Genomic DNA, 14,041 nt, shown 5'->3' with positions numbered 1-14,041 from the left:
ATACACCACACACCAGTGCACACATGTACATGCACACATGTACACACACACTCCCCCACAACGCACACCACACACCCTTACTTTGCTCTTCAATTCCTGACTGGGCTGAGGAATTCCAGGCCAGGAGGATTTTGAGTGTGTTGCCATCTTTACTTCTTAGCTGCAAATCCAACCACCCAATGATGGAGTCCCTTCATTGTCACCACTGAACACTCCCCAGGCGTCCCCAGTCTCCAAGAGAGACCTGCAGAGCTGCGTCAGGCCCCCGGAGCCCCCTCTGTGGTCAGCACCTGCTCCTGGGTGGCCGGGGCCTCCCTCAGGCCTCGACTGCTATGGCTAGGGTCTGCCTGAACTTTCTAACTAAAAACCAAACCACCCCCACCACACACCCACTCGCATGCACATGCCTGCTCACACACACCCATCCATGCACACCCCTGCTCTCACACACATCCACTCACATGCACACGCCTGCTCACACACGCTCATCCATGCACACACCTGCTCTCACACACACACCTGCTCATATGCATATTCCTGCTCACACACACCCAAATGCATATGCACACACGCTCACACACACGCTCATGCATGCCCATGGCTGCTCACACACAAACATGCACACACCTGCTCATATGCCTATGCCTGCTCACACACTCGCTCACACCTGTTCACACACACACCTGCTCACTCGCATATGCCTGCTCACACACATACCCACTCAAATGTATATGCACACACGCTCACACATATACAGGCTCACATGCACATGCCCGCTCACACACACTCATGCATGCCCACATCTGCTCACAAACATGCACTCACCTGCTCATATGCCTATGCCTGCTCACACAGGCTCGCTCGCACCTGCTCACACACACCTGCTCACATGCATATGCCTGCTCACACACATGCTCACACATGCTCATACGAACATGCCTGCACACTCACAAATGCTCACACCCACTCACACATGCACTCACCTGCTCACATGCATATGCACACACTCTCATGCATACTCATACAGGCTCATATGCATATGCCTCACACACGTCTGTGCACACACTCACACGCTCACACACACTCCGATAAGCACAACCCCAAGCCAAGTTGTGGGGAAGCTGGAAAACTCCAGGAAGGAGGAGCAGGCTGGGGCTGCCCACGGTTTTCGGTGGCCGGGGGCCCCTCCTTCCCATGGGGATTGAATGGGATTCCTCGGCCAGCGTCCTGCCTGGGTGGGTGTTTCAGGACTGCTCAGTGGACCAAGGCCACTTTCCCACCCTGTCTTCTGAGTTAGGAGGCCCCCAGTTTTGGCAGTGCAAAGCAAAAATAAAAGGAAATTCATGTGTGGTTTGAAATGAACTTGAACCTTCAAGCTGCTTAAACGTACCGGAGCCAGGGTGTGGAGGGATGCGGGCCCCAGGCTGTCCTCTGTCATGCCCCCAGGCCCATAGGCACTCGCCCCCACCCACACTCACCAGCCCTGAGCCCGGTGTCTGAGAGAAAACCCCGGGGCAGCCCGGCTGGGAATCCCCATTGCTCACTTGTGAGCCTGTCTCCTGACAGAGGCGTCCTGGCCTGGGCCTGCCTCCATCCTCATCGGATGCGGGCTCCCCGTGCTGCTCCCGCGTCGGGAACTGTGCCAGACACTCCGGACACGTGGTCTTTACTCCCTGGGGCCTTCCCGCCTACCGGGGAGGCAGAGGTTCGCCGGACCGTGATGCAAATGCAAAGCTGCGAAGGGACCATGGCGGCCGTGTGACGGGGGCATCCTGTGGGGCGGGAGGGTCCCAGCATGTCCCTGCTCGGCTACCAGCTCTGAGAAGTTGGAGGGAGCCTCGCCCTGCATGGCCGGCATGGGGGCTGTCGCCCCCAGAATGAAGTGTGTGAGGCCCCTGCTGCAGCTGGAACAAAATACCAGACAGCAGAGGTTTCTGATTAGAAACTGCAGGTGCTGCTGTTGAATCGATAATTTGTATCTCTCTGAGATTTTTCACAAACATGATCACCAGTTTCGCAAGGTCTCCCACATTCTTCTTGATTACAAAGTGAAGGCAGGCAGGGCCGTGTGGACAATGACAAAGCAGTGGCTGATCCTGCGCATCTGTCAGGAGCTGTCCCGGCCGCGGCTCCCGCCGCTCCTGCAGAGACACCGGCGCTGATAAAGGAACGAGGCCCAGAAAATCAATGCACCTGAGGCTACAGCGGTTGCTAAACACACAGAAAACACCTCCCTCCAAGAGGCCGGCGCTGCGGAAACTCCCAAGCCCAGCCCTGGGACAGCCGAAGAAAATTTAATCTCTCCAAATCCTCACCAGGGCACTCCATCCTGCAGCCCTGACAGCCACACTTATAATTAATTATACAATTTCGATGGGAATATCGACTAAACAAAGCTATAAATCATAGGAAAAGTCAATAGGCATGGACACATTCAATCATGTCCCGGCCAATGATTACTACTCTTAAAATACAATAATTATTTTCAGGAGCCAGCTTGAATTAAATTTCTGTCAGACGGGTACAAGACCGGCGGTTGATGAAGGATGCGACGGACTTGGGGCTGCGTCCGGTGCAGGCACATCCATCCTGCAGACGGACAGTTTGTTCTCCATGGCTGCGGTGCTGTGTGTTTAACCGGACCGTGGAGATGGGCCGACCATCTTGACCCTACGTCGATGGGGACAACTCCCAATTTCTGGGCACGACTGACTCGGTGTGCCGGCACCCAGGTCAGCAGGAACCCATGGGGTGTTCCCGAAGGCGCCGTCATCCCAGGCACCGAGCAGAGAGGATTTGAGAAGCAGGACAGCAATGCCGAGCCGCCGGCTCCACTCACAGCTCTTTGGAGAAATCATGAGAAACAGCCTGGGAAGGCGCCTTTCTGCATGGGACTCCCGACGTCATCGACACAGCGTGTGGGGCCTCCGCAATCACACAGGGTGCCTCGTGTGGCTTCAACCCCACAGGGTGTTTTTGTTCGGAATCAAATCCAAAAGTTCTCTCAAATATTCAGGTTAGTTTTCTTCTAAAGGTAGGAAACACTGTACAGTATGGTGGCTGCCAACAGCAGGGGTGTGCTCTGTGTCGAAATGCTGAGAGAAAAGGAGGGCTTTGGACCCATACAAAAGACAATTGCTCCCAGATGCTTTGGAAGCACCCCTCCATGCCGTGCGCCCGGCTCCACGCCGAGTGCCTCCTCCATGCCATACCCCCTCCACGCCGCAGCCCCCTCCATGCCGCACCCCACTCCACGCAGCCCCAGCTGGAACCTGTCCCCTGTTACCCCTACCTGTGGCCCACGGAGCCTCCCTCTTCCCTGTCACCTTGCTCCTTCCAGAACGTGCCATCTCTCTTGGCCGCCCTGGCATCCTCCTCCAAGGGACCCTCCACTTTCTTCACGCCCTGTGCAAGGTACCTGGAGACCTCGCGGCACTGAGGAGCCAGCCCTGCTAGGGACCCCAAAAGCACCTCCTCCAAGCTCCGGCAGCCATGCAGCTGCGAGGACAGCAGCCTTGTCTCCCTCCTGGGCATCCACCTCCACCCAGACACCTCCTGGGTGCCCTCCCCCACCCAGACACCTCCTGCGCACCTGCCTCCACGGAGACACCTACGCTCCCCAGGCTCTCCCTGCTCCCCACTGATGAGGCCGGGATGTGCCACCTGGGAGTGTCTTGCAGTTGGAAGCACCCTGGGGCCCAGAGTCCCACAGGAAGAGCCACAGAGGGGCAGTGGGAGCCACAGGCAGGCCGCCCCACCAGGCTCTGGAGGCTTGAGAAGGAGGGGGGAGGGGCTCCACCAGGCGCAGGTGGTGGAGCTGGGGAGAGTGCCCGGTGCCTCCCACAGATGGAGCAGGAGGAAAGCCAGCCTGCCTGGATGGAGAGAAGAGGAGGAGACCTCAGGCTTTCCCAGGCCGATGGGGCCCTGTGGTGGGGGAAGGGGCCGTGGGCTCCTGCAGCAGGTGAGAGGGAATTGGCACTGAAGGCCCGGGCACCGCGGAGGCGCGGGCATCACGGGAGCCTCGGGCTCCGGGTTGATGAGGGGCAGGAGGCAGAAGTGACTTCCCGAGAGGACAGGAGGTGGGATCTGGGGGCCGTTGGGGAGGCAGTAAATTGCCATCCTGGAGTGGAGGTTCTGGACCTGGGACTAGGGGCTGGCAGTATCTGCTGGGCTGGGCATGCCCCTCTGTCTGGCACTGAGAGGCTCCAGCTCTCCCTAAGCACTTTGCATGCACTGACCTGTGAGCCCTCACACCCCACGAGGGGAAACTGAGGCACGGACACCTAGCTGGCCCAGGACGCTACGATGTGAATGCAGCTGCACCGGCCTGGGTCCACCCGCCTGTGCTCCCTCACCTTTCCCACAGCCACTCCCCGATAGCTTCCTGAGGACGGGCCGCCTGCCCTGACGCAGTGCCGGGGGGACCACAGCTGGCTCGGGACAGCCCTAGGAACCGATGCCGAGATTTCCAGATCTTGGACGCTGGCTCGTTGCACACAGCATCACGTGTGGCTTGGACTCGCCACAGTGGGCGTGTTTACAGAAATAAGCTGAGGCCGCACACTGGGCCCCAGCCAGGTACTATGTGGTTCTTTACGCTGATAAACATTTGTAAATACACCAAAAATGGGACAAAAGTAGACCACAATAAAAAAATAAAATTGTGAAAAGAGTGTGTAGGCCGCCCCTCAGCGCTTGCCTACACTAATCCCTCGAAGGGAAGACTCACGATTTCAAAACCGACAGCAGGTCCAGCAGCCAGGGCTGCCTCTGGCAGGGGCCGCCTCTCCGTGGACTGACCTGAGCCTCACGTTCCCACCGACGCGCACCTCAGTTTACACACGTGCTCATGGACACACAGCGGCACACCCATCCCACAGATGCAGATATGCACTCATGTGCACATGTGCACACGCAAGCACTAGCGCACACACACGTGCCCACACACAGACCCACACACAGCAAGTCTAGCGACGGGAGTGTGGGGAACCTGCTCCCTTCAGTCTCCCACTTCAGAGTGAAGCCCGAGGTCCCACCGGCCCACTCTGAGACAAGGGGGTTTCCTCCCCACCCCACAGCACCAGCGTCTCCCCTCACACATGTGGGGTCTCTGAAGCTGATGGGTTGAGTGAGCGTCATGCTGCCTGTGGACAGGACAGTGACACGGAGCCTCCACCGAACCCGGCCTGGGGTGCAGGACGCACCCACCGTGTGTCCCCAGCGGTCTGCTTTGCACCGGCTCGGAGCTGAGCCCTGCAGGTGGTAGGGACAAGGCAGGGTGGTCCCAGGTAAGCAGAGGTAATGGGTGGGCCTGGGGGCATGGGTGTCCCCGGACGGGGGAGCTGCCACATCGGACCACAAACTCACCGCAGTGCCGTTGTTGTCTCGGAAAACCTCCTGGTTGAAGTAGTCGAAGAGTTTCTTTTCTAACTGGAGCATAACCTGTGAAGTCAGAGCGGTCCATGAGCACCTGAACTCCCCTAGCCTTGTGCGTGTCCCCCGGCCCCACTGCCCTGGGCAGGCAGGGCGGCTCTGAGGGAGGCTGCAGAGTCCCGCGCAGGCCCCATGTGTCACCCGCCCAGTCACAGGCTCCACTCACCTTCCGGTCGTTGTCCGACTCACGAAATATGAGCTTCACCACTTCATTGGTGTCAGCGGCCCGGACCGTCTGCATGGTGGCTTTTGTGCAGAGCGTCTGCAGAAAGACAGCAACGGAGATAAGTCCCGGGGGGGCCACCTGCCAATGGCAGCATCACCCGACAGCCCGCGTCAGTGGGATGGGATGGCCGGTTCCAGACAGCAGCTGGTGTCACACCCAGATTTCCACACCTGGGGTCAGGGGCCACTCCTGCAATAGCTGACCACAGCTGACCCTCACACGTGCAAAGGGTCTGAGGCTGGCTGCTCCCCAGCAAAGCGTGGCTGCAGCCGTGAGGCTACCCCAGAGCTGCTGCTGCCCACAGAGCTGCTTCGGGGCAAAAGCCAGAGCAAGACCAGCAGGCTCCGAAGGCACGGCAGCACTGAGAACAGCACAGAGGGTGCCTGTGGGGGCACCTGGCCAGCTTCCTCCCGCTCGCTCTCTCCTGTCCCTGAACTCCCTCGAGAGCTGTTTGATTGCGACAATGGGCAAGGGTTGCAGAAGGCTTGACCGGGAATGGTCTCAACAGGCTCATCTGATGAAGCCGATGTGGGAGAGACGGCTAAGGTCACACGCCTGCTTTGTGGTGTTAACTGGCTCAAACCAGTCCCTGGGGTGCAGGCTGGGGTGGGCAGGGGCCCAGAGGCAGGCGGACAGGACCCAAGAAGAGCTCAGGGCTCTGCCAGGGTCCTGAAGACCACACTGGCCAGGAGGACCAAGCACAGGGGCTGAGGCAGGAGTGCCGCAGGGTCAGGGCTGTGGCCTCTGGTGCCCACGGATGCTCAGTGGCCCGACCGGCTACGGGAAGGGGCAGCCGTCTGGGCAGCAGAGGAGAGAGGCTGAGTGAGAGCTGACCTCTCTGCCATACTGCACAGCTGAGCTGCTCCAGGAGGCACGGTCCTGGCCGGCGCAGATCACTGTGAAGGATGACATTCAGGCCTGTTTTGAAAATTCTTCTTGCCTTAACAGGACAATCAGGGAATGATCACTGAGGGTCAGTCCCTAAAGGGAGGACAGAGCTGGAGACCCCTCCCTGGGTGGAATGGCCATGGGGAGCGCCTGGCCCCAACCCGGGGCCCTTGTGGGCACTGAGCTCTCCGAGCTTGGCAGAAGTCACGAAAACAAGAATGCCTAGGACCTCGCCAAACAAGGGAAGTGTGAGACCCACATCTGGGAGAAATCAAAGCCCCATGTGGACAGCGAGGGCCCGTGCCCACGGCAGGCAGAGGCACCCCGTGTGGACAGCCAGGGCCCGTGCCCACGGCAGGCAGACGCACCCCGTGTGGACAGCCAGGGCCCGTGCCCACGGCACGCAGACGCACCCCGTGTGGACAGCCAGGGCCCGTGCCAACGGCAGGCAGACGCACCCCGTGTGGACAGCCAGGGCCCGTGCCCACGGCAGGCAGACGCACCCCGTGTGGAAAGCCAGGGCCCGTGCCCACAGCAGGCAGAGGCACCGGAGCTTCCGCATCGCTGGTGTGGAGGGAAGAGAGCGCAGCTACTGCCTTACACAAAAGCCCACAGACCGTAGATTCCATTTACACAAAATACCCAGACATGGCGAAGCCGGAGAGACAGAGGCAGCAAGGAGACTGCGGGGACCGGGAGGAAACTGACTGGGGCAGGTGCTGAAGGGATAGTCTGAACTGGATTATATGGAGGGATAGTCTAGAATTCGATTATAGTTTATGTGTAAATTATACCTCCATCAAGCTTGTTTTTAATTAAAAAATTATTTTTGGAGACAGGGTCTTGATCTGTCATCCAGGCCAGAGCGCAGTGGCGTGATCAAGGCTCATTTTAACCTTGACTGCCTGGGCTCAAGTGATTCTCCCACCTCAGCCCCTCGAGTAGCTGGGACTGTAGGTATGCACCACCAGGCCCAGCTAATTTTCTTTTTTTTGAGACGGAGTCTCCCTCTGTCACCCGGGCTGGAGCCCAGTGGTGCGATCTCAGCTCACTTCAAGCTCCGCCTCCTGGGTTCACGCCATTCTCCTGCCTCAGCCTCCCGAGTAGCTGGGACTACAGGCACCCACCACCACGCCTGGCTAATTTTTTTTGCATTTTAGTAGAGACAGGGTTTCACCTTGTTAGCCAGGATGGTCTCGATCTCCTGACCTCATGATCTGCCCGCCTCGGCCTCCCAAAGTGCTGGGATCACAGGCGTGAGCCACCGCGCCTGGCCTATTTTCTAAATTTTTGTAGAGACAGGGTCTCGCTATGTCGCCCAGGTTGGCTGTGAACACCTGGGCTCAAGCGATTGTCCCATCTCAGCCTCCCAAAGTGCTAGGATTACAGGTGTGAGTAGCTGCACCTGGACTAGAAAGCTGTTTTTTTAAGAAAATAATATATGAGTTTCGTTTTATAAAATGACGACTGCACCAAAAGTAACTCTGGCTTTAAAAATTTCTCCCTGAAAGGGCCCTTGGGAGCTGGTGCTGCTGAGGGGCACCCCAATGCCCCGGGCGCTGGTCGGGGCTCAGAGCCGGGCATCAGGAGGACACCCCTGGGCCGGTGCCCGGCCTTCCTGTGTAGGTTCTGGGCGTGCGCTCAGCAGGAACTGAGAGGAACTGTAGGGCCCCTCGGCGGCCTGACCCGCCTCCTGCCAAGATGCAGCGTCCACCTCCTTGTGGCTGGTGTGCAGCGTCCCAGCCTGGGCCAGGAGGCGGCCACCCGCTATCCCCAAAGCACACTCCAGGGCAGGCCGTTGACATTCAGAGCACAGACCGGCTGATCGGGTCAAGCCTCCAAAGTGGCTTTTGGACTCATGTGTCACAAATCAGTCTGGAGCCTTCAAACAGTGTGAGGATTAGAACAAGCACCCAAACAGCCAGGGCGCAGCGGGCCACCCTGCCCATCGCTGCGTCCCAAGGAGGTCCGGCCCCATCCAGATGCTAATGGGCTTAAGTGGCTTAAGCTGCTTTCCCTGAATGGGAGAAGCCTTGGCAGGCAGACGGCCATTGTAGCCACCCCAGGACACGGCTCAGGAAATTCATGGCTCTGTCTCCCAAAAGGCATCTGCGGGAGACTGTTTAAAAACCGCTTTATCTCAGCACTTCAGGCGGGCTCCCGAAGGACAAACATCGGATGGACCCCAGGGCCCAGGAAGGGGCCGGCCACCCCCCACCCCTCCCCGGAGCCGCCTCATTCACAGGCTGTAAAGGAGTGATCAGGCCGGGCTGAACGGGCCAAAGCTGGCCTGTTCCCTTCGCCTTTCAATCCAGCAAAGTCGTGGCCACTCATGCGGAAAGTGGCCAGGCTGGGCCTTTCCGGTTCGCCTACTTTTGGAAGGGATTCTTCTCTTTTGAAAGGAGAAACAAATACCCTAAATGCTATGTTTAAAAAGCCATCTAAGATGTATTTCGCTATTAGTAGCCACATGAAGAGGCTCTGGAAAGAGCGGCCTGGCAGCCGTCTTATCCACACTTAGAATTTAACAGGAACGCCGTGTGCCCGGGTCATCCACCTGCCTGCGTGGATCAAGAAATCCCTGAGTTTCTTCTTACTGTTCGGATAACCACGGAGGCATGCTGCCTGGACAGGGTGTCCATAGGCTCAGGGCACAGGTGTCAGCCCAGAAGAGCTATTTTCTGTGTGAGGAAATCACGCGGTCACTCTGATGTGCACAGAGCTGCGTGGCAGGCAGAGCCGCCCCGATGTGCACCTGTGCAGTGGGTCTCATGTCGGGAGCTGAATCTGTCCCATTACCCCTTAACTGTCACGGACATTCTGCCACAAAATCCAAAACTCTACTAAAGGCAAATGCATCCTCTCAGACCCTGTCAGCCCAAGTTTTTAAATGCAACCTTCAAAAGCTGGTTTATAAAAACAAAAAGTTGTTCTGTACTCTCCGAAATGAATCCCCGCTGGCTGTAGCCTCCGGACTCTGCACGCACAACCAGCAGGCGCTTGAGCTCCACTCTCCACCTGGAATCACCAGGTGTCCAGAGCGCCCTGCCTGGGCCAAGTGGACAGGCAGCCTCAGGGGCCCACTCCAGGCTCAGAAGAAGCCGTCTGGGCACATGGGCAGCCTGCAGTCGCTGCTGAGGCCCTACCCCAGGCTTGGCTTCTAGGTCCTGCCGAGGGGTCTCAGTGCAGGCAGGAGCAAGCCCTGGGCGAGGCTGGGTGGGCAACACGTGTTGCTCTTGTGGCTGAGCTGGGAGCTCTCATGCACCCGCCTAATCTCCAGGATACACTTCTCCTCGGCGGCCTCCACACCCGGGGCCTCCACACCCGGGGCCACCACACCCGGGGCCACCACACCCGGGGCCTCCACACCCGGGGCCACCACACCCGGGGCCACCACACCCGGGGCCACCACACCCGGGGCCTCCACACCCGGGGCCACCACACCCGGGACCTCCACACCCGGGGCCGCCACACCCGGGGCCACCACACCCGAGGCCTAGGCCAGGGCTAGTGCCAGCCGTGACATGCCTCACGTGAGCAGGAAGGTCCCGGCAGGGCCCAGCACAGACGCTGCCTGGACTCAGGAAGGGAAAGCTGGGATCCCAGGGGCGCAGCTCAGGTGCTGGAAAAGCAATCAGGAGTGAAGGCTGGGAGATTCCCCCTCCTGCCACACGGAGAGTCCAATTCCCTGGTTATTCCCTGGTTGTCAACACACTCCCAGGCAGACGAGGGAATCCATTAGTCACTGGGGCCACAAACCTCCTTCCTAGGGCCAGAGCCTGGCAACAGTGACAGCTCCAGCCCTCACCTTCCCCACGGGGAGGCGTCCCCAGGAGCACTGTGGCCTCCAGGAGCTTGTGAGGGGAGAGAAGACCTGGTCCTCTGTGGCGGGCGGGCAGAACCACCAGCCCCAAGATCAAAGGCCGACAGGCCACGGCGCCCTCCCACCGCGTCGCCCTGTGTCCACAGGCCCTCCCAGAGCCGCCCAAGCTCCTCCAGAGCAGAGGCAAATGTACCTCTGTGACCTCCTGAGCCAGCCACTGGCTCGGGCAGACCCTGTCCCCAAGCCCGTGCCACGGGAGAGGCGGGCAGCCCAGGTCTCGCAAGCTGCCATGGGCAGCACCGCCGGGCCCCGGATGGCACTTTTGGGAAGGACAATGGTGCCGTGGTCTGTGGCGGCAAGTCTACCACGGCGGCTGCACAAAGTGAGGCTGAGGTTGAATCCTGACCTTTCTCAGGGAATGGAAGCCAGTCGGCCCTGAAGATTGCCTCAGGCTCAGGGAGAGCCCAGCCTCATGAAGCCTGGGAACCCCAACAACTTCATCTCGTTGACAACTGAGCTTCTCTCTCCCCTCAATGCAGGGAGTAAGAGGGTATTCACAGTTAAATACAATAAAAACGAACCACAAAGCCAACGTTGCCCCAAAATCTAGACACACCACAGGCAGCTACTGAGGGGCAGATTCTAGTGCGTTCTTAAGGAATTAAGCCATCATCAAGAGAATGAGGCTTTTTTCCTCCAAACCGAGACCCCTTAAGGAGATGATATTGAAACCTCTCATCTGCCCGACACTCACGGGCACATCCTACCGTGAACGGAATGTCCACCGACACTGATTCCACAGACACGGGCCAGAGGAGCCACAGTGTCCACCCCTCCTGGGGGCCCTGGAATTCCTGATCTGGTCACTGCCTCGGTGACAGTGGCCCCTCTGCTGCGAGAGCAGGGCCTCCTAGGAGACCTGTGGGTGGTGGGGGGTGGATCACATGCTGGCCCCAGGATCAGGCCAGTTCCTACATATTCAGCTGCAGAGTAAATCCTTGGGGGGCTCGACTAACTTTTCTCATCCAACCAGAAGAAAAACCACCTTAAAGCAAAAAGCAACAAGATGAGCCCGCTCCTTGAGGCCACGACCCTCAGCCCCTCAGCAGGCACAGAAGCTCTGCGGGTGCACCTGTTCCCACAGTAGTGTCCGGCAGCTTGGCCAGAGCCGGCCACTCTGCTACCTCTGTGGGGGCCCGTCCAGCCTGGCCCTTAAGTGTCGCAAGACACAGACCTGCAGGTGGAAATCCACTGTGGCTGGAGTCCTTTCTCTAACAAAAACTTCTTCCATTCCAAGGATGGAATTCGGGACCACACTCTCAGCCATGGTCTGTCTGCACCAGAGTGAATGCACCAAAACCAGGAGGCTGAGACGTGGCCCCGGCCGGCCTTGGGGGGTGTCCTCAGCACACGTGTGCGCCCCAGTCCTCATCACAGGTTTCCTGGGAGAGTAGCGTCTGGGCTCCAGTGAGGCTGCCCGGCAGCAAGCTTAGCAAAGGGTGTGACCGCTGTGGGCTGGTGGGGGTGGTGTAAACTTAGCCACTGACTTTAGCAATTCAGAAGTTTCCTTCCCACACATGAGGAGGAGTAAGTCCACTCTTGAAGAAAGTGCTGATTCAGAAGCAAACTGCCCTGGCACTTTGCAGACACCCAACTGATACCCACGGGACAAATGGATGAATGAAGGGAGGGGCAGAGCCTATAGCCCCAGGGTTAGGGTCCGGCTCTCCGGGGTCGGTGCGAGGGGCTCGCCCTCACTCCCAGGCCTGGTCCCTGCTGGGGCTGAGTGGAGCGCTGGTGGGTGGGCTTGAAGACACATCTTACCAATTTTTCATGCCCACCCCTCTCAACGTGACCCTGCGCCTGAGCTTTTATCCTGCTGACAACTTCATGCAGAAAAACACGCAGACCTCTGATAGCATGAAATCAGAAACAAAGGCCGGGGACAAAGGGGGCGCGGGGCAGGCGCAGGCCGGCTGGGTCGAATTTCAGCCACAAACAGATGTTGGCAGGAACATCTGAAAGGAAACTCTTGTAAAAGAAATGGTCTTAAAAACAATGCCTTCGGCGGTTAAATAAAGGGCCAAAAGACGCAGGATGCCTGTCAATGATAAATCTCGGCAAAGAGAACCAAACCGGCATCATGAATTCTAATGATGGGTTTCTTGGCTACCAAGGGCCCAGGTTCACCACGCATTCCAGACACCGGTAAGGAAGCATTGGAGATGGGTGTCCCTCATGGTCCAAAACTCATCGGGAGGCACTTTTAGCTTCACGGGGCTGTAATTTACGGAAAGCTATGCCAGTCTCCAAGGTTTCCCTGAAGGACAGCAATGACTAAAACAGCAAAACCCTGCACGGGAAGCTTGGCTGGACACAGCCTGCCTGGGCGCCAGACTGGACGCAGTCGCCTTCCAGCCGGGGATGGCAGGAAGCGTCTGAAACTAATGGCCAGCAAGCGAAGCTAGGGACGGCCTTCCCGCTCAGGCCTGGGGCCGACTTCCAGAGGTGGTGGGCACCCTCTCTGCTCAGGACAAGGCGTGGTGTCACCTTTGAGATTGGTGCCACTGGGCGAAGGCCTCCTCCTGCAGGGCAGGGCTACGCATGCTGACCCAGGTCGGGGCCACATCAAGGGGAAAAGGCCGCCTCCTGCAGGGCTGCACCCAGGCTGGGGCTGCATCATGGGGAACAGAGTGTGTTCTCAGGGTGGGACTCTGAGCTCTGTGTTCACGCAGGACTCACCTGGATTCATCCATCAGGAACAGAACAGGCACCTGTGAGGAGCACTTTGCCAGCTCTCCTTGGCTTGGCAGCCTGGCTCATGAGCTCTAACTAGTAGGTTCACAGAGCAACCGCCCCTCAGGGCTGTGGGCCCCGGAGCTGATCAGCGTCTGGGAGCAGGGCTCTCTCCAGGAGACTCGTGAGGACACCTCCTGTCCCACACAGCTTTGACCTGGCCTTCGCTCTCCCGCAGGTGCGAGTGCCTTCTCTGTAAATATGTATCCTTTCTGCAGAGGATGGCCACATCTTGGAAAGAAGCCATTTGCGGGTGCTGCAGCCAGCTGCAGTTTACATCAGCTATTGAGAAAAGCAAGCGGACGTGGATACCAACGTCCACCTTCATTCCAGGGTATCCGCGTCTGGGTGTGATGAGAGCCGGGGTTCTGCGGAGAGAAGAGCAGCCTCCAGCTTCATTCGGGGGTATCGCTTCTGGGGGCAATGCAGGCTGGGGTTCCACGGATGAGGAAGCTCTAACTTTCCTGGCACAGATGCCGAGAAGCTCCTGCGGTGTGAACCTGCGGCGTTTGTCCAGCAGGAACTAGGCAGAGACCAACCACCTGTGGCCCACAGACACGGAGCTGACCGCTCTCGGGCTGTGGAGATCTGGCCAGCCCATCTCACGCCGTCAGCCCAAGACAGGATGTGTCCCTTTCTTTATTTATCTCTATTTTTATGTTTTTGAGACAGGGTCCTCCTCTGTTGGCCAGGATGGAGTGCAGTGATGCGATCATGGCTGGCTCACTGCAGCCTCGACCTCTGGGATGAAGCAATCCTCCCGACTCAGCCTCCTGAGTATCTGGGACTACAGGCATGTCCCACAGTGCCTGGCTAATTTTACTTTTTTATTTTCCGTAGAGACAGGGACTCCCTATGTTGCCCAGGCTGGTCTT

General features: G+C 58.5%; 1 protein-coding gene across 1 annotated transcript in view; it reads right to left on the bottom strand.

Annotated features, from left to right (window-relative positions):
* Positions 1–1,958: 1,958 nt before the first annotated feature.
* The window catches only part of INPP5A (inositol polyphosphate-5-phosphatase A), a 216,879-nt gene continuing 204,796 nt past the window's right edge, over positions 1,959–14,041 (bottom strand). The window contains exons 10-12 of the mRNA XM_025397606.1: positions 5,600–5,695; positions 5,368–5,442; positions 1,959–2,158 (exon numbers count right to left, since the gene is read on the bottom strand). Of these exons, the coding sequence (XP_025253391.1) occupies positions 2,108–2,158; positions 5,368–5,442; positions 5,600–5,695 (222 nt within the window). The 3' untranslated portion in view covers positions 1,959–2,107. The remainder of the gene's footprint in view (positions 2,159–5,367; positions 5,443–5,599; positions 5,696–14,041) is intronic.

This window comes from Theropithecus gelada, chromosome 9 (assembly GCF_003255815.1).
Source record: "Theropithecus gelada isolate Dixy chromosome 9, Tgel_1.0, whole genome shotgun sequence".
NCBI lineage: Eukaryota > Metazoa > Chordata > Mammalia > Primates > Cercopithecidae > Theropithecus > Theropithecus gelada.
Note: the sequence above shows the minus strand (reverse complement) of the source record. Positions and strands in the feature narration are given on the sequence as shown.